Source organism: Rhipicephalus microplus, chromosome 2 (genome assembly GCF_043290135.1).
Source record: "Rhipicephalus microplus isolate Deutch F79 chromosome 2, USDA_Rmic, whole genome shotgun sequence".
In the NCBI taxonomy this organism is placed as follows: Eukaryota; Metazoa; Arthropoda; class Arachnida; order Ixodida; family Ixodidae; genus Rhipicephalus; species Rhipicephalus microplus.
In genome coordinates, this window is record NC_134701.1 from 60623888 (window position 1) to 60642053 (window position 18166).

Here is an 18166-nt window from a genome sequence, read left to right on the forward strand (position 1 = left end):
CTACTGCATCAACACCTGCCTGATTTGTTCGCAAAGACAAAACATCTGCAAGACAACCCAGCATTTTACTTCAAACTTTTTGGTGAGTGAGATCTCTTGAAACTCAATATTTCTATGCCCCGCCGCGGTGGTCTAGTGGCTAAGGTACTCGGCTGCTGACCCGCAGGTTGCGGGTTCAAATTCCGGCTGCGGCGGCTGCATTTTCGATGGAGGCGGAAATGTCGTAGGCCCGTGTGCTCAGACTTGGGTTCACGTTAAAGAACCCCAGGTGGTCAAAATTTCCGGAGTCCTCCACTACGGCATCTCTCATAATCATATGGTGGTTTTGGGACGTTAAATCCCACAAATCAATCAATCAATCAATGTTTCTACGTCTTATTGTAAACCCTCCCTAAAAAGAACGAAATAAAAATAAGCCACAGTGCATTTCACTAAATGATCGTGCAAATCATGAATTGGAGCAGGGTATTTGTGATTTACATTCACATCGAATACTCTAACGCGTTCCTCGTGCATTTACTGGAGACGCTAAGAATGATAGGTGCATATTTCTAACACAAAGTGTTTTTGCCGGGTTCCACCAAGTCCTAAGTGACGTATTTTTGTAACAAAAATGTAGCAAAAATACTGTCGATGAGATGACCAAACAATGTTTTCGTCAACGGGTGTCGAATGTACCACCACTCATTCTGTAACTACAAATTTACTGCACGCAATCAGCTGTGCTACGGTCCACACTACGGACCCGGGTTTATCCGAAAGTCCGAGGGCGGCCCGCCCGCGGGGCAGGCTAGGTCGTCCGAAGCGCTTTCAGGAGGGCCAGGGTACACAAAACTGAAGAAACACCGTGCTGCTTCGACAGGCCCCCGAGAAGTGTGCAAGCTATGGTCATTGAAGCTAGGCTTCTTCAAATAAAATGACCCATAGGAGAGCTTCACAAATTGACAACGTTCTTGTGGGCAGCTTTCCGCCATCTCCGTGATCTTGATGAGCAAGAGAGCAAAATTAATCACAATAGAGTACGCATATTGCTGATTGATATACATCGGCACTTGCCACAAATAAAAACGAGCACAGATGAGCTGGCTAATGTGCTCCCAGTGAAACATACTTCCTTTGACGAATTAAAGGAATGGCATGATGCTGCAGACAATTAGCCAGTCGACAGTGAGCTTGAAAGTTGACTTTGGGGCAGTGGCTAATGCAAGAGCATTGAAAAAGAGCTTGAGTGATGGGAGACCCACTGTAGGAAATCCCTTGGGCTCTTATTTTTTGCAAGGAAGTACTTCGCATCCCATTCATGAGTGGCAGCCGCGGACGCAATTTCAGTGCAGCTGAAGACTTACTCCAAGCCAGGAGAGCTGCTTGAAGCCAGAGAAATGAGAGAACTTGCTGTTTTTGCTCAAACGTTGGTGTTTGCTTTTCGCTGGCCTTTTCGTAGCCTTATTCTTGCCGCATTGCTTTCAAATGAGATCTTTTTTTGTCACATAACATCTTAATAAAGGGGACCTGAAACGCTTATTAAGTAACCATGGAAAGAATTCACTAAAAGAGCTTATTTTCTTACAAATTCAACGCCGCAAAATTTTGAAGAGTCTGTTTAGTGTGAGTGGAGTTACAAAGATTTGTCGCATGTAAAAAATGCATTCTCTCTTTTTACGTCATGTTGAAAACGTTGGAAGCTAACAAGGGAGGAACGGCAGGGGCAAGAAAAAGACATCACCCACGCCCCGTGACCTTGAGCACTTTTTTTTCGAATACATGGCTTTTTGCACGTACGAAGCAAAGTAGCAGAGGCCCTGACGTCACTCGCTGTGAAACCGCGATAGATAAGTTTAGTAAATAGCACCCTGGATAAGTTTAGTAAATAATAGCCGGGCCCGGGAAGGGCCCAAACAAGGCTTCACAAAGCGGGCCCGGACCAAAGAATCAGTTCCGTGCGGTGCTCTATCCCATATACTCACATGTGAGAGGCTTGAAAGACGTGCCTTTTATATGAAGTGGTTTTCTATATAAGTGCTCTAGGTCGGAAGAGGAGCTTCGCGCTCTGAGAACAGTAAAACGAAGCAATGCCTGATTACCGTGACCTCCGGAATGAGCACACGCGACAAGTTGTTGCTACACATCCATCGCATTCGGCGCGGTTTGCATATAAAAAATGCGATTTTGTCAATGCAATAACATGCCACCAAGTGGTGTCCTCAGCTCTTGCTTTGGCTTCACTCATGGCATGTATTCATGCCGTAAATACCTCTGCGAGGCGCGCCTGCTTTGTGTAGCTTTAATACTGCATCCCTTGTTTACCCTCGCCCCGAGAAAAATCGTGTCCCGACCACAGAGAGGACACAACGTGCCATGCGTTTCCCTCTAGTCGGGCCATCGTGTTTACTCATTTTTTAACATGCGGAATGGCCACCATGTCCCAAGCCGGACAATTCTTCACGCTGCTATGCCTGTCACACACTCCCTCTGATTATGCTCTGATGATTACCTTCTGCAGTTACCACAAGTGTTTCTTTCATTTTTGACCATGGCCGTTGGTCATTGGCAGGGCAACGTGCTGCGAAGCTTCTACGTAAGTGCACCCGATTTCAACCATGCAGTAGCTTCCTAGCGCAAGACCCATTGCAGGAGCCCTCATAGGTCAATACACAATAAGCGATAAGCTACTAATTTGAAGACACGGCCACTTTCCTGCTGTAACATTTTTTAAGACGAAGGGATCAATCGTGCTTTTCTTCCAAAACGACATGTTGATTTTCACTTTTTTTGTTGTTGTTGTAGTGCGGCAAAGCACCCGAAAGAAACATACAACCATGCGCTAACATCAACAAAGCTCAAGAACTGACTCACTACCAGGTAGCCTTCGTACACTCTCGCGTTGATCCCCTCTCTGTTCCCCTGCGGAAGCATTCTTCACTTAACGTGATCTTGAATTGTATTCAGGATCAGGAGCACTGTGAGCTTTACGCACATCGTTGCTTTGATCTGCCAGCGTGACCAGCGCTTTTGTCATGAAGCGACAAGTTCATGTCATGTTGTCTTCATGTGAAGTTTTGATATCTGACCGTGCAACATGACAACGCCGGAACTTTCCTTCGCTACTTTTGACCTAAGTTGACCTCATTCATTGGCGTGATCACCTTACCATCTCTCGTGTTGACGCCGGCGCCGAGAAATGCTGGCAGTCAGTTTCTTGTTTGAGGAGCCTCCAAAGATTTTCCTTAGGTTTGTTCCTAGTATTTCATGCTCTATTCGAACACAATGGTCAGTTGTTGCGCTTTCATGTTTGTATGCACAATGTTGCGTACCTTCTTACTTTCGGCAATCAAGAATCAATAATAGCAATATTGATGGCGTCATCGTTTCTTGATTTTGCTAAGCAACTGGCTTGGGCAGCTACACTGCGAAAACATTGCTCGTATTTACGGACATAAAAGCGGACATACTGTTCAAGAAATAAACACGCGCCACCCCTTTGCCAACATCAAGAATACAGCACACAGTTAAGAATCACAGACTTCACTACTTCACGAATATTGTGAATACAGCACACTTTTACTAATGATGTTTCACTGAATAATGCAAAAAACAAGTGTATCCTCCGTCAATCAAAAAAAAAATTAACGAAAGTAATAATTTGCAATACGGGTGAGCTCCAAAGATTTACAATAATATGGCTGTCGCAAACCATCATTGCATCCATCGTCGCGAAGTGTTCTGCACAGCTTCTATTCTGCAAAACTGTATTTGTTCCAAAACGGCGTTTTAGGCGGGCATCGCGGAAAGAGGAACCACTCGACCGTGGCGGGTGCACCACCATCGTCACTCACCTGTCGGCAGTCACTGCTCTAGTCGCTATCCAGATTACCCTCCTTAGATGCCAGGACGCACATAGGAACAGGACTCGGCTGGCGTTGCTTTTTTATCTGGTCTGTATCTTCTGGGTGAGTGGCTGACTTCTCATTTACTCGCCGTTTGGGTTACAGCTCGTGTCACTAATGATCTGTGTCATGTAGTACCTACGCAATATCTCAGAATAGGCCACTTCGAGTAAAGTCGAGGCCATAGACGCAGTGCTTATTTGTCGATGCCATTTGCGCGCGGCTTGTATCATGCATGCTTTTTCTGAAGTGGAGTGTGTACTGAGAGCAGAAAATATAGCATTTACGGAAATCGCGCATTAATTGTGTTGGTCGTGTTTACATTTCGAGCGCGACATTTTCACTGCACTCTGAGTACTTGTCCAGAGCAGTTGCATTACTCTATGCTGACAGTTTCGGACTTGTCAGCACCGTAATGCAGCCGTGTAATGTGTGCGCCTCCTTTTATGCTGGCGGCTTTAGGTGAGCCTCTGTTTACGGTGCCGGTACGCCGCTGCGCTGTAAGACGAGACGATATCTACCGTGAAATCTTGGCGTGCTGCAGCCTACCAGCGTGTTCTCCCCGTAGGGCCGAAGTTCATCTCCTCCACGTTGTCTAATAAAAGGTGGCTGGCGGCAGGTAGCACCGAGCTGTGAACAGCCACAGAGAACTTTTAACTCAAGAAATCTAAAGCATCAAGTGAATTCTTCTCTAAAGCTAGAAAGCAAGACTCGTAAAACGCGTTCTAAAAATAATGAAAGAATGCGTGCTTCGTCTTCCGTTGTGGTATAGTAGTTACGGTGGTCGGCTCCTGACCTGAAGGCCACGTGTTCGATGCTGGTCATGGTAGTCGCGTTGTGATGGACGGGTAGTGGTAGAGGCCCACGTACTGTGTAATGTTAGTGCACTATAAAGATGACCACATGGTAAAAATTTTTGTGCCCCTCCACCAAGGCGTCCTTCATAATGATATCGTGATTTCGGGACGTAAAACCCCAGGAATTATTTTTATTGCTTTGGTCACCTCCAATTCGGTTAGTACAAAAGTTTTTGTGTAGTACAATAACAGAATTTTCAGTACATAAAGAATATGGTCCATATGAGATTTTTATTCATAGAGAGATGTTATTTAGTGAGATATGATAGTTCGTATTAGCTGATTATCAGAGTTCCTTTCTGTAGGCAAAGAGTAACTCGATATGTGTACAGTGCAAAATAGTTTTTGTAGCTGGTGAAAAAGTTAGAAAGTTATGTGTTTTTTTTTGCATGTTTGGTCGTAAATTTAGCAATGAGGTGGTCCTAGCAACAAACTACAGTAAATAACACATTTAGTGTTAACCTTCATTGGATACTGTTGGAGAAAGTCATCAAATAGCTTTTTATTATAAGAGATAAAAATTTTTGAATTGGTTGCTGAGTTCTGTCCTCGCACGTGTTTATACCTTGAAGTAATGCGTCCTAGTGGCGAGTACTAGCTGCACAAGCATGAGGAACATTTAGACGACATATCAATTTCATCCGTGCTTACTTTAATCATTGGCTGTCTAGTACTAGCCTGCATGAGTAAACGAGAAATCTAAACCCTACTAGGGTGCATTTAACCTATCATTCATGCAGCTATTTTCTGACAGTTCACATGGTGTACGTAAGCAACACTGGTAAGTGACACCTATACATGCAAGAACTTACTACCTGTGCGATAACGTTTGGAAGTGGCAAGAACACCACACCTAAGACAATGATTTATTGAAATCTGAAAAAAGGATACTTTTGGCACGAACCAATACAGCTGTATTAAAGTCGCAATGCCTTCTATCAAAGTGACAATGTGGTGTGCCCTACCGTTTAGTATTTGCAGCAATGTTTAGACGCACAGATGAAACAAAAAGGAACAAGAAGACACTGTTAACTATGGGTGTTTACTAAAGCCTCTGTAGAATATACGACTGGTGTTATCTCCAGTTAAAGACTGCTGGTCAAAGATTGGAAAAGTGAAAAAAAAATTAAACCTTAGCGTGGCACTTATCCTGAAGGTGGTTGATTCTTTTAGGGTGAAGCTTTATTAAAAAGTTGTGTTCTTTCTTTTCAGTTCTGTTTCAAGTTGGGATGGTGAGAGCAGCTCAATATCTTCCACTTCCACCCTAAAAAGAACAGACTTGAAACCTAATGTTGGTAATGAAATAAAATCAATTCATTTTTTCACTTGGAAAAAGAGTTGATACCTTAATACTGTAACTGAAATAGACTCAATTATTTTTTTAATTGGAAACAAACCACAGCTTATTTCAGCAGGAGCTTTTGAATTCACAAAAAGTATGCTTTTTACACACTTTCAAGTCAATGAGATTTGGTCATTACTAGCTTATAGATAGTAAAATGGTTTACCTGATGGGTTGCATTAGTGCCAACTTTTGTATGCTAAATTGAAAAGCTCTTATTCTTTTCCGAGAGGGCGTAAGTATTACAGGACAAGTAATTGGCTCTGGTGATTAGGGTCGAAATGTTTTTGAAGCCCATATACACTTGCTTTTATATTTTGTTGTATATATTTGATTATTCACACTAGTTTTAAACATACTATTTTTAAGTTCTGTTAGTGTTATACCCGGGATATAATTATTATTCACAGTGTAGCAGAGGGCACAGTAATTACTTTAAAAATTGTAGTTTTTAAACTTTCTCATGAACAAAGTCCAAATACAATGCAGTGAATCTCATGATTTGTGGAGATCAATTTCATGTGAACGATTCAATGGCAAGCTGTCTTGGCTGCATCATTTTTTACTCCTTGGGTCAATTGTTACTAAGTTGATATACATTTTTGTGTAAACTTAGGAGCTGTCAGCATATCAATGGCTTACCACATATGTTAAACGCACTGAGGCGTCTGGAGCAGCTGATGGTACAATATTATGCCTGCACTCACGTCTGTCCTCTTAAGAGCGCAGACTTCAGATTTATCAAAAATTAGGTTCATGCCACGGTCCTTTGATGTGCATATTATAATTTCTGCCAGGTAAAACAGCGCTTCATTGTAGCTTGTGTAGTCCTATATGAGTGCATATATATTGTTTGTTACATTTTTTTAAACAAGGATAGCCAACATTGCAAACACACTCGACATTGCATCAATACGATGCCTGATTAGTCTTCTCTGGAGCGTTTACAACCACTAGGGCGGCTATGTACACTACCGGGAGTTCCAAGGTTCAAATACAGCCACAACTGATATATACTATACCTCTTCATTGAATTATTTCACTCGTTGTGAAGCAGCTAATATTGGCAACAGATGTACTGTTGTATCGTGTCCTTAATGCTTACCCAGAAATTTCCAAAAAGCAATCTTGCTAATCCTGAGTTGACATAGGCAGTGAATCACATGTGGGCCATACCCATATCTCACAGACACTAGTGTGCAGGTATGCACACTCATAAATGACGGAACAGGTTTGCCATCGTGTTAGACAGGCATGTCACATTATTCATGTCCTGAGGTCATGACACAGCAGTTACAATGTCACACAATGTCAATATCACACATTCTCCTCCAGGTGCTGCTTCTATTGTTCTTGAACCAGCTGTCGCCTCTCATACCAGCGCCACTATCACTGTTCATGCCACAAGCACCTTGGTGAACTGATGTTGCAAGAAATTGTGTCACCACATCACCAGCAAATTATCGAGTGCCATCATTTTCGCTGAATCTTCCACTGCCAATTATGGACGGTTAAGCGTTCAGTCCAGAAGCATAGAACAGTGACAGGGAATAAAGCAACTCATAAGCACACCCATATCTTTGTGGCATCAGGCAATAGCACTACATTCAAGGTTTCGTACTCATTGTTAATGTCCTTCCACGTTAGTGAGTGTGAAACAAACCTGTACCATGCACATGGTGTTTACTTTGTTGTCAATATCTATTTTTAAATTTGCCTTCAACATCGCACATCCAAAGTATAGCCTTCGAGAGGTTACTTTCAATACCCACAGTTGTAATATCTGCGTTGAATTTCACACTGGCAACCTTGAGACGTAATGTGTGCAAACATTTAGGGCTGGCAACCTAGCAAGATTATTGTAAACATCGCTGGCACATTTTTATTGTCTTTGACAGCAAAAGAAAGTAGTCAGCTACAGCCCAAGATGTCAAAAGAGCACCCACTAGACCATGAAAATTTTCGTTTCGAATTTTACATTACTTCAGTGGGATTACTGGCGGTGCCTTAAAGGGAGTTTGTATAAATAGTCAGCAAATATACATTGATTTTGATAGTATATGCTTAGGCCACTTTCAACTAGTAAGATCAGACCCATCATTCCTAACTTGTATGAGAATTAAGAAGTTTAATCTGTGATGAGGAGCAGCTTTCCTGTTGCAAGGCAAGGCCTCTAGCTGGAAATTCGTAACATCATTTTCAAATAGTAGTACGGCTTTCGTAAGTCTTTTCATGTGACACTAGAGTTGCTGGACTTTTTGACTGTATACATTCAGAGAGCCCATGACATGGGCTCTCACGTTGACGCATCGTTTCCATGTTTTTCTACAGCTCTTAATAGGGTTTATCGCTACATATTTCACTAACGCAGCAAAACATTCCTTTGGATGTGCTCACTTGTGTTAAAAACTTTTTTTGGCAGACCTCTGTTTACATCGTTAATAATGACAACTTTTCTTCTGCTTGTGTGACATCTGCTATATTTCAAGGAAGTGTGCTCAGTGGTGGCCTGTAGCCAGAAGGTGCCCCAGGAGTTTCTCTCCCCCCCCCCCCAAATTCGCATGTGGTGGGTTGTCTCCTACTGAGCATAAGTAATGAAGAAAGTCATTTTTCATGGCCATCTACATGTGCCTCCCGCCCTCAGAAAAACATTTCTTGCTACGGGGCTGTGTCTTTATGAGCTTTTTATGTCTTCTTGCTCGTTCTTCATTCGTTTTTACCTCGCATTATCTGCATGTGTATAAAATACAGGGTGTTTCAATAAATGTGTCCTATATTCTTTAAAATTAGAGAAAGAAGGTACTTGCGTCCTAGTTGCGGCATTGCCTTTCCTGTGACAAAAGGAATCTTCAGATAGGCGCAAACAACAATTGGGGCAGTAATTATAGCAATTAAGATAATTACCATTTTTACCAGTGGTAGTAGCTGGTCGAGTTGAATAGGCAAATTCAAGTGCTTTCTACGAAACGTCTATAGCCATTTTGAAAATTTTGCAAAGGCAGCCACTGATAATCACCATGAAATGATGCAATCTGCCTAATTTAGCTGTCGAAATCAATACCAATGTACTAGACTGCACATCTAGCATTCATTTCGACAATAGTCTCAGTAACGACACTGTTTCTACAGCCGTTATCAACTGTCAATCCAGACACTTTGCTTTGTGCATGCTTATCGACGCTCACTTAATATTCTCTCAAAATGCAAGAGAAGCAGTGTTGTCATGGAGCGCATTGTCAAAGTGAATGGTAGATGCACTGTATGGTGCGTCAGTTTCGATTTCGGCAGCTAAACTGAGCAGAATGCATCGCTTTGCGGGGATTACCAGTGGCTTCTTTTCCCAAATTTAGACTGGCTATGGACTACTTGTAGGAAGGGGTTCAATTTGCCCATTTGACCCGACCGGCTATTACCACTGGTTAAATAGATGATTGTGGTAATTTCTATAAATAATGCCATAAGTAATGTTTGTACCTATCTGAAGATGCCTTCTGCCATAAGAAGGCAACGCCACCTGTAGCACGCAAATGACACTTTTCTCTAATTTAAAAAATATATTGAGACATATCTGAATAATCTGTTGATATGTCTAATGAGTCTTTCATTCAATGCCAAATCGTCTAGCGTTTTTCAGACCATCACGAGTATGGCTGATAAAACTTCCACATATTTCTCGAAGTGCAAAACTCGCCTGATCATTTAATTTTATTGCCAGAAATTTTCCTCCCTACTTATAGGAGCCTATTGTTTTGCGCCAAGTAAGGTGAAAGGCATCAAACAACAAATTATTTCAAAAAAAGTTTTTGGAATGCAATCGATAAAAGACATTTCTGGCAAGGTAATAAACTTATCTAACTTCAAAATAATGACTTGTATAAGTATCTTATTTCTTTGAGGGCTTTTCACTTGAGCAATATTGAATAAGGTTGCTAATTTTGAGATTTTCCCGAGAACGAGGTAAGTTCCAAGGTTAAAGATAAAATATGTGCTGTTGGCCTGCCAACATGCTAGAAACTAAAAATAATTTAGGCACTGATGTTATAGCAAATACTCTGAAAAAAATGGTAGCATCAATTTGCTTGAAAAACCTCTGTATTCAGCGTCAAAAGCTTGCCTTGGTGTTCAAACTACAAATATGCACAATTTTTAAAGCTCTATGGACAAGCTAAGTATAGGTGGAATTACTACCGGGTATAATTATGAAATTCGGAAAATATTTTTAATCGTGTATCTGCACCAACTTTTCACCTACATAACTCAAGCGACATGATACACTGGCAAGGGCAATCTTCAGCAGAATGCCACTGACTTGAAATACAGAAAGCGAATTTGGTGCTTTCTACAGAGTAATTGAAGTATATACGATACACTGGCAAGGGCAATGTTCAGCAGATTGCCACTGACGTGAAATACAGAAAGCGAATTGGTGCTTTCTAGAGAGTATTCGAAGTAGAAATAGGGTTACAATCTGCATTCCATTGCCAGAGTAGGGGTGCTAGAAGCACTGGGTTCAGTGTGGTGACTTCCAGGTGGGCCATGCAGCTTTATAGGTATAAAGTCAGACATCCTGCTTTTTTAGGTAGTTTTGCAAAGGCAGTAGGTGTGTTTTATACACATAATCAAAATATTTAGTCATATTCAGTACATATTTCTTATGGCATGCTAGTAGCATTCATGCAGTACACTGGTAAATGCTATTGTAAAACAACCAATTCTTATTTTCTGGCTTTCAGAAGAGCACCCTGCTCCCTGAGACCCAAAGCCTGTCATACGAGTACAGAAGCAAAAAAACCTTGAATTAGGAACTGGTAGTCAATGCGATAGCCTCGTTTATGTTGTGTGTAAGGGATAATTCTGTACTGTATACTTTTTAATGGCCTAATGGCTCATCTGGGACTCATCCCCAGCGGCGTAGCCAGGAAGGCAAGAGGAGCTGCTTAACTCTTCCCTCCCAGCGATGTCTAGGTATTTTTTATCCTAAGGCCATGGATTGTCCTTTTACTGTGACTGATTCGTGACTGCCTAGTTTATCGATGACTCAGCAGATGGCGCTAGTAAGAGTGACAGGCAGATAGACGGATTCACGGTTACCAATAAAACCCTCTGAAGCTTCGCCCCACACATCACCATTGACTTCGTAGATATGCTGTGATTTTTTTAGTTCCGCGTGTGCATACCTACATGGAAACATACAAACACACAAGAATGTACATAACGTATGACCAAAGCCACCTTTCCCTCCAACACCACCTCCACACACAAAATATCTATTCGCTACGCTACTGGCTTCCACACTCTGGCGACCTTCATTTTAGCTCACCTCTGTTGGCAATGGAATGCAGATGATAGCCCCAATCCAATTATAATTGCTCCGCATCAAGCTTGCTGTGTGTACGTCTGTTCTGTGGAAGTCTGTTGAATATTGCCCTTGCGAGTGCTTCATGCTGCTTGAGTTAAGTAGGGGTAAAGCTGGTGTAGATACATAATTTCAAAAAATACTTCTCAAATTTAAAAATAATACACTTTAGTACCTTCAAGTATATTGAGGTAGTGCATACCACTTCAAAATGAAATGTTGTAAATATTTTTGTCTGACCACCAAGGCAAACTTTTTGACGCCTAATACAGAGCTTTTCTCAAAAAAGAGAAACTAACCATTTTTTACTATCTGCTAAACTTCAGTGCGTAAATTATTTTTAATTTATAGCTTGTCAAAGAAGTCACTAGCACATTTTTTATTTGTGTCCTTAGAATTTGCCATCTTACCAGAAAAAATACCAAACTTTGCAACAATATTCAAAATTTCTCGTAGGAAAAGCTCTCAAATAATTATTATACAAAAGTAAGTCGTTATTTTTAGTTAAATTACTTCATTACCTTACTTGAAATGCCATTTAGTGAGCGCATTCCAAAACGACTTTTGAAAAAAGATTGTTGTTTTGTGATTTTTAGCTCAGTCGGTGCCATACCACATACTCTCATAACTAGGGAGCAAAATCTTTGGTAAGGAAATTAAATGACGAGGACGAGTTTCGAACTTCGAGAAACGTGAAAATTTTTTTTCCGCCACATTCATGATTGTCGAAAAAAGCACTGGACGATTTCGCATTGTAAAGCCGTAATAGTTGTATTGCTTAATACATTGAATTACTCTTTTGCTCCTTTTGCCTCAACTAATAATCTTAGCCAATATTTAGGTGCATTTATGAAGTTGTTTGTGCTTTCAGCCGTTGGATTTTGTATGATATGTATTATTATTTAATATGTGTGACCATTTATTTTTGTGCTGCCAGCCAGTGCCTCTAACAAGGCCTATTAGGAATCTTGAAATGAATATATAATTGTGCTCGCACTGTTTTTTGCTCTGTACTCGTCTGGTGTGGTTGTGCTGACAAAATGTTTGTCCTCTTTTTTAGAAAAGAAGTCGGCACTATACTGGTGGAGTAGAAGAACAACACAGATGCTTCGGGTATCTGAAAGATAAGATAATCTTTCTTTGTATTTTAGATTTCAGATACCAAGCCGCCGAAATAAAATAAATTTTTTGACAATTTTCGCTCACACACTTTGTAGCATGTCTGTGCTCTATTTCGTTTTATGGTCATGGGAAAATAAAATTTATTTTCAGTGAATAAAAACTTGTCCTTGTTAGTTTTTAAACATTTTATTACACTTGGTAAATTTTTTAGCATGTGCAGGTGCAGTCAAAAGTTCCCAGGGGTCGCTTCCACAGGATTAGTTGAAATAGTGGCCTGGGAAATTTAGAATTATGTTGTACTTGCAGAAGAAAGATCTGCTGATTACGAATGCCTTGTGTTGATTCTAATGGAAACACATTTTTTTATTTATGGACGTGTACCAATAGTATTATGAGTAATGTGTGAGAAATGGCCTTATAGAGCAGGTGTTGTTCCGTACCAGCAGTTACTTTATTTCTTCATTGCGGAGATCTCCGTGAATGTTGAACGGGCTGTACGTTCTATGTGTTCTACGTGATCTCTGGTGTACTATTTTCTTTTTACAGAAGTGGTTGGCAGCATGTTACCTACGCCTTTTTATGTAATCAAGGGAAAATATTTGTTGCAGTGTGCAGTGCTGTTCAATGGTTCATTTTTTCCACTTTCTTTCAGCATTCCATGTTTTCGTATTTTTCCAAATGGTTGAGAATATTGTGTGCTCTTGTCTGCTACGGGTGAATAGTGAATATGACAAGGGCCAACCGTGGCTTTTTCCTGTTTTGTACACAGTTCGGTAATGTCTGAATAACTTTTATTTCATTTGCTGTTGAATCAAAATTTATTCACTTTCAACCACTCAATTTCACATGTTATTCACCTTTGAGTTTAGTTCAGGCGTGTCTAATTATCTAATATAGGGCTTAAAACGTCTTGGCATTCCATATGTACTTCAAAATCGGTTGTATTCACCTGGTTGTCCTTTAAGACGTCGTTCACATTAGTTGAGATATGGTTTCATTCTAATTACTTAAGATGTTCATCAGAGTATGTGGCCACGTGCCACACAATTAGTTTGGTGTGAGTTGCGTTTACACCACGGACGCCGGTAGAAGCAGTGAAAAGTTTATTCAATATGACATGCCTGAGCAAGTGGGCGTAGTTCTTAGTCCAGACCTCTAATAAAATTTGAGAATACTGGACGTACTCAAGCACAACCAGCTTGATCTCATTGCTGCGTTGGATATCAGCTTAATACGTCGCATATAACCGCAAAGTGACGAAGTTGAGTGGTCCACTAAGTGAAAAGTGCCATGTTCTGATTTTCCAGAATGACTCCATCGAACTTCTGCAGCAGGTCGCGAACGTCACAAATCTCACGACGCTCGCACTGGCGTTCACTCTACGAGCATGGTGTTACGAGGTGAAACATCCGGATCCACTGAGTCTAAAGACCAGCAATTACTTACCGTTCATGCTTTGCCAGGAGAATTCTACGCCGAGTTGCCGGCCACCAGCATCAGTAAGTGGTTAATACAATAAGCATTATGTACCCGCAAGTCATTTGATGGCGTCAATTTGCTTCAATTTTGTGTATGGAGCACTACCATATGGTGGCACTACAAGGCTACTTTCAGCAATGCTTAGATCAGACCTTTCAAATAGGTCTGATCTAATCATTAAGGTTTAAGGTACCCGGGATCTGACCAGATATCTTTACCCTGGTGCCGAAACCCACCCAGTCATCTAGCCCTCGACTATCGACAATGGACGAACTCCGAGTACAGCGTGGCTTGTACGGGACAGCCATCCCAAAGACAATATCGACTCTTGACACCCTACTGGCAAGCTCGCTGGCCCCTGATCGCCGGCTCCAGGAGCTCATCGACATCATTGTGGCAAAACACGCCCACCTCAACAACGTCGACACAGATATTCAAGCTGTGCTACATGGTGAGGACCTGTACGCAGACTTGACTATACCGCCAACGAATATGAAGATCAGGTCATTTGCGCTAAAGCAAGGGTTCCCCATGCAACCACGCCACGGCCGCGAACCCCATCCGTATCCGTCGCCGTCACAACTACTCCACGCAGTGACCATTTCACAAGCACGTCACAGCAGCCCACAACCTTGCCTTCTTCCTGTCTTCCGACTCTCACGACACCATCTCGTTTCCCAATGCCCAAGCTGCACATCCCAAGTTTCTCAGGCGAAGAACGCTACTGGCAAAGATTTTGGGACCAGTTTCAAGCCAGTATCTACAACGAGTGGATTCCGAAAATTAACAAGTTCCAACACCCATCGACATACCAGGCTGGGGCAGCGAACGCAGCCAGTCAAGGTATTCGCTTGGCTAAAGTGAAATATGACGTCGCCATTCAGATCCTGTCGGGTCACTTCAGTCATCGCGACGTGATAGTCAATGGCCATCTTGACAGTTTCCTGTCAGTCACAACAGTGCGAAGTTCTGCCGACGTGACCAAGCTACGAAATCTATATGATGTAGCCACCTTCCACATCAACGCCCTGGAAGGTCTCGGAGAATCTCCAGGCGCGTATGCCGCTGTGCTGTGGCGTGTTCTTTTAAAGGCGTTACCTTCGGACCTCAGTATCCTCTATCGCCAACGGCAAAAAGAAGCCATGCTGAGAACGCCAGAGAATTCTAAGAAGCCCAGTCACAAATGAAAGACTTACTGACCATCATCAAAATACATGTAGAGAGGCCGGAGGAAAGTGGTTTCCAGCAACCGATATCAATTACAAGCCGGAAGCCTCCACAGCGAGACTTGATGATCCTTCAGCCACCATAGCCCTTCGCTGTGGCTTCATCAGCAGAACTTCGATCTCCGTACTCACACCCCTGCGTCTTGCGGACCTCTTTCAAACACGCTGTCCAGAATTTCTCCGAACGTCTTTATCTGGAAAACATGATGAAGAGACTTTACGCAGAGGAGCTATGCTTTCGCTGAGCCAAACGCAACCATTTCTGCCACTGATTGCCGCACCACCAAAACCCATCGGCGGTGACGCGCAGCACGACATTTATTTTTGCTGTGTGACATCGACAACGTAACTAAGTTGTCGAGGATGGAGAGGCGAGTCGGCGGCGACGAGCCAATGCCGAGGTCACAGGTTTATTCGGGACGAAAGCGTAGACGGAGTCACTGCTGCAGCATCAAACGAGGTTCCAAGCTAGGCCGTTCTAAAAATCTTTCGTGGCTCGCGCCACACGAGCCACGCAGCTCGCTTCTTTTTCGGTGCGGCCAGTTAGCGAAATCTAGCGTGGCGCTTCAAACTGTTCACAACGTGCCAACAGCGCCTTGGTATGGCATGATAACGCACCGGGGTCCAGAATGACCACTGTTTGAGCCATGACTTCGCTTTCGACCAGCTTCACGACCTCTCTCGTGCCCACAATGCAGCAGGCCGCGACTTAGCTTTCGACCGCCTTCACGACCCCTCTCGTACCGACATCGCAGCAGACCACGACATCGCTTGCAACCGGCCTTACGACTCTACTCACCTCAACGTTGCCGCAGGCCGCGACTTCAACTTTGACTAGCCTCTCGACTCCTTTCGCTTCGACGTCGAAGCAGACTGCCACTTCGCCTTCTACCAGCCTCTCGACTACCCTCGCTTCGACGTTACAGCAAGCCGTGACTTCGCCATCGAACACTCTCACGGCTCATCTCGCTTTCTCGTCGCCCCAAGCTGCGACTTCGCTTTCGACGAGCCTCACAGCTTCAATGCCGCCTACTACTCCAACGAGTTCTGGGTACGCGCTGAAGAACCATTCGCTTTGCACGTTATACACGGCGCATCAGTGCAAGGACTTGTCAACAAAGTACGTTGTGGAGCGTTGGATTGATAAGGAAAAACCCGGAGGAACCATGAAGTTCCAGTATATGGCTCGTGAAAAACACGCGGAGACCTGCTTCTCCTCCTACATACTCCTGAAACACAATCCTGGCGGTAGGGTCTCTAATTCGTCTGCTCTGAAGCCCAAGAAAGTCAATGATCGTGAGTGTGAGGGGAGATGCTGCTATTAGCCACACTCAACCAGGTTCATAAACCCCATGGCCATCTATGACACCACTGAATATAAGAAGAAGATGGCGCCTGATGCCAGACACCTGCGCTGAATGTACGAATGCCACACCGCACAGCTCCAGCATTACGTCACGCACCTCATGCATGCAGCACGACGGATACGGCGGAAACGAGTACTCTCGTAAAGTGCGACACACCATCACTGACCGGTCGTCTACAAACTTCTGCGGTGATGTATATGGTCATGACTCCAAAACTGCCGCCATTCATCAGACTCATGCTCCCAAAAACGCCAGCTCGATGTGCGCCACAATTCATGACGCCAGAACGAATGCCGACATTCTGCTACCGGCCACACAGCACGTAGACAAATTCGCGCTGCCTCCGAACGCGGCCGAGATTCACGCCCTTGGCGACTTCACTGCCCGAAAGAACCATAATGCTTGAGAATCATTGTCGTCCTCTTCGAACAAGCAAGAAAAATCATTGTCGATTTTGCAGTTTTCATGCAGCTAACAAGCACCTGTAAGCCAGGCACACGCTAAGGACCACCTAACACCCGAAGTGATCAAGCAGCGCATGATCGCGTGGCAGAGACAGAAGCTTCCGATGCAACACCAGAAGCAGATCATCAACATTGCGCCCAAGGGGCACACACAACATTGCCACGTTCCATTTCACAAGTTTTTGTTATCGTTCCGAAACACCACACGATTCTCGGCGCAAACCGCGCCTGCAGGTTTCGAGAAGGTTCCGGACTATAGTAGATCATTTCGATAAGATCACGCCCACTGTGCGAACGGTACAGATTGTTCTGGAACCTACGCCACCGCCACCGATAACGCTAGAACCTTCGATGACAAGGGTATAAATGCCGACGCGCTTCGCCGCTTGTCAGTTGTTGATCGAAGGCCGACGCTGCGTTCGCCGCTATCAGTCCGAGACTGCTATCTGTGCATGACTGCTGCTGTAATAAGACTTTCCCTTTACCGGGCACAGGTTCGCCCAAATAAACAGTTAAATCCCAACACTAAGTTTTCTGTCTTCGGCCACGTCACGACCCCGTGACATCTGGTGGAGGTGCTGCTTCGTTCATGTACCGGACGCCCCCGTCAAGCCGTGAACCCAGCCCCCTTCGCTGAGAAGACACCGACGCCAACCAAGAGCAGCGAACGAGCCGCCGACAGCAAGGTCTGCCACCGGAGTACGGCCTGCTACAAGACAAGGCGCGGAAGACCAAGACCATGACCTCGACTGCAGCGACAATGACAACCGGAGCGTCCCAGCCCGCGATCGTCATTCATCAACCCAGGGAACCACCAACGTTCCATGGCTCATCGTTTGAAGACCCGGAAACCTGGCTAGAAACATACGACCGTGTGGCCGCCCTCAACCACTGGGACAACGAAGAAAAGCTCCGTTGTGTGTACTTCTACCTGGAAGACACCGCAAGGACCTGGCTAGAGAATCGGGAGTCCACGCTCCGAACGTGGGATGTCTTCTGCGGCGCATTTCTTCAAACGTTCGCAAGCGTCGCTCGCAAAGAGAGGGCCGCTGCTCTACTCGAGACCCGG

The 18166-nt window shown here is 43.7% G+C and overlaps 1 protein-coding gene across 6 annotated transcripts in view; it reads left to right on the forward strand.

Annotated features, from left to right (window-relative positions):
* The window catches only part of LOC142796260 (uncharacterized), a 60569-nt gene that overhangs the window by 28554 nt on the left and 13849 nt on the right, over nt 1-18166 (forward strand). The window contains exons 6-8 of one of the 6 annotated variants that reach the window (XM_075886478.1): nt 1-6036; nt 12500-12552; nt 13869-18166. The exon at nt 13869-18166 is cut by the window's right edge and continues 13849 nt beyond it. In XM_075886478.1, coding sequence (XP_075742593.1) covers nt 17837-18166 — 330 coding nt within the window. In that variant the 5' untranslated portion in view covers nt 1-6036; nt 12500-12552; nt 13869-17836. The other 5 variants (XM_075886479.1, XM_075886476.1, XM_075886477.1 and 2 more) reach the window with 5 other exon arrangements.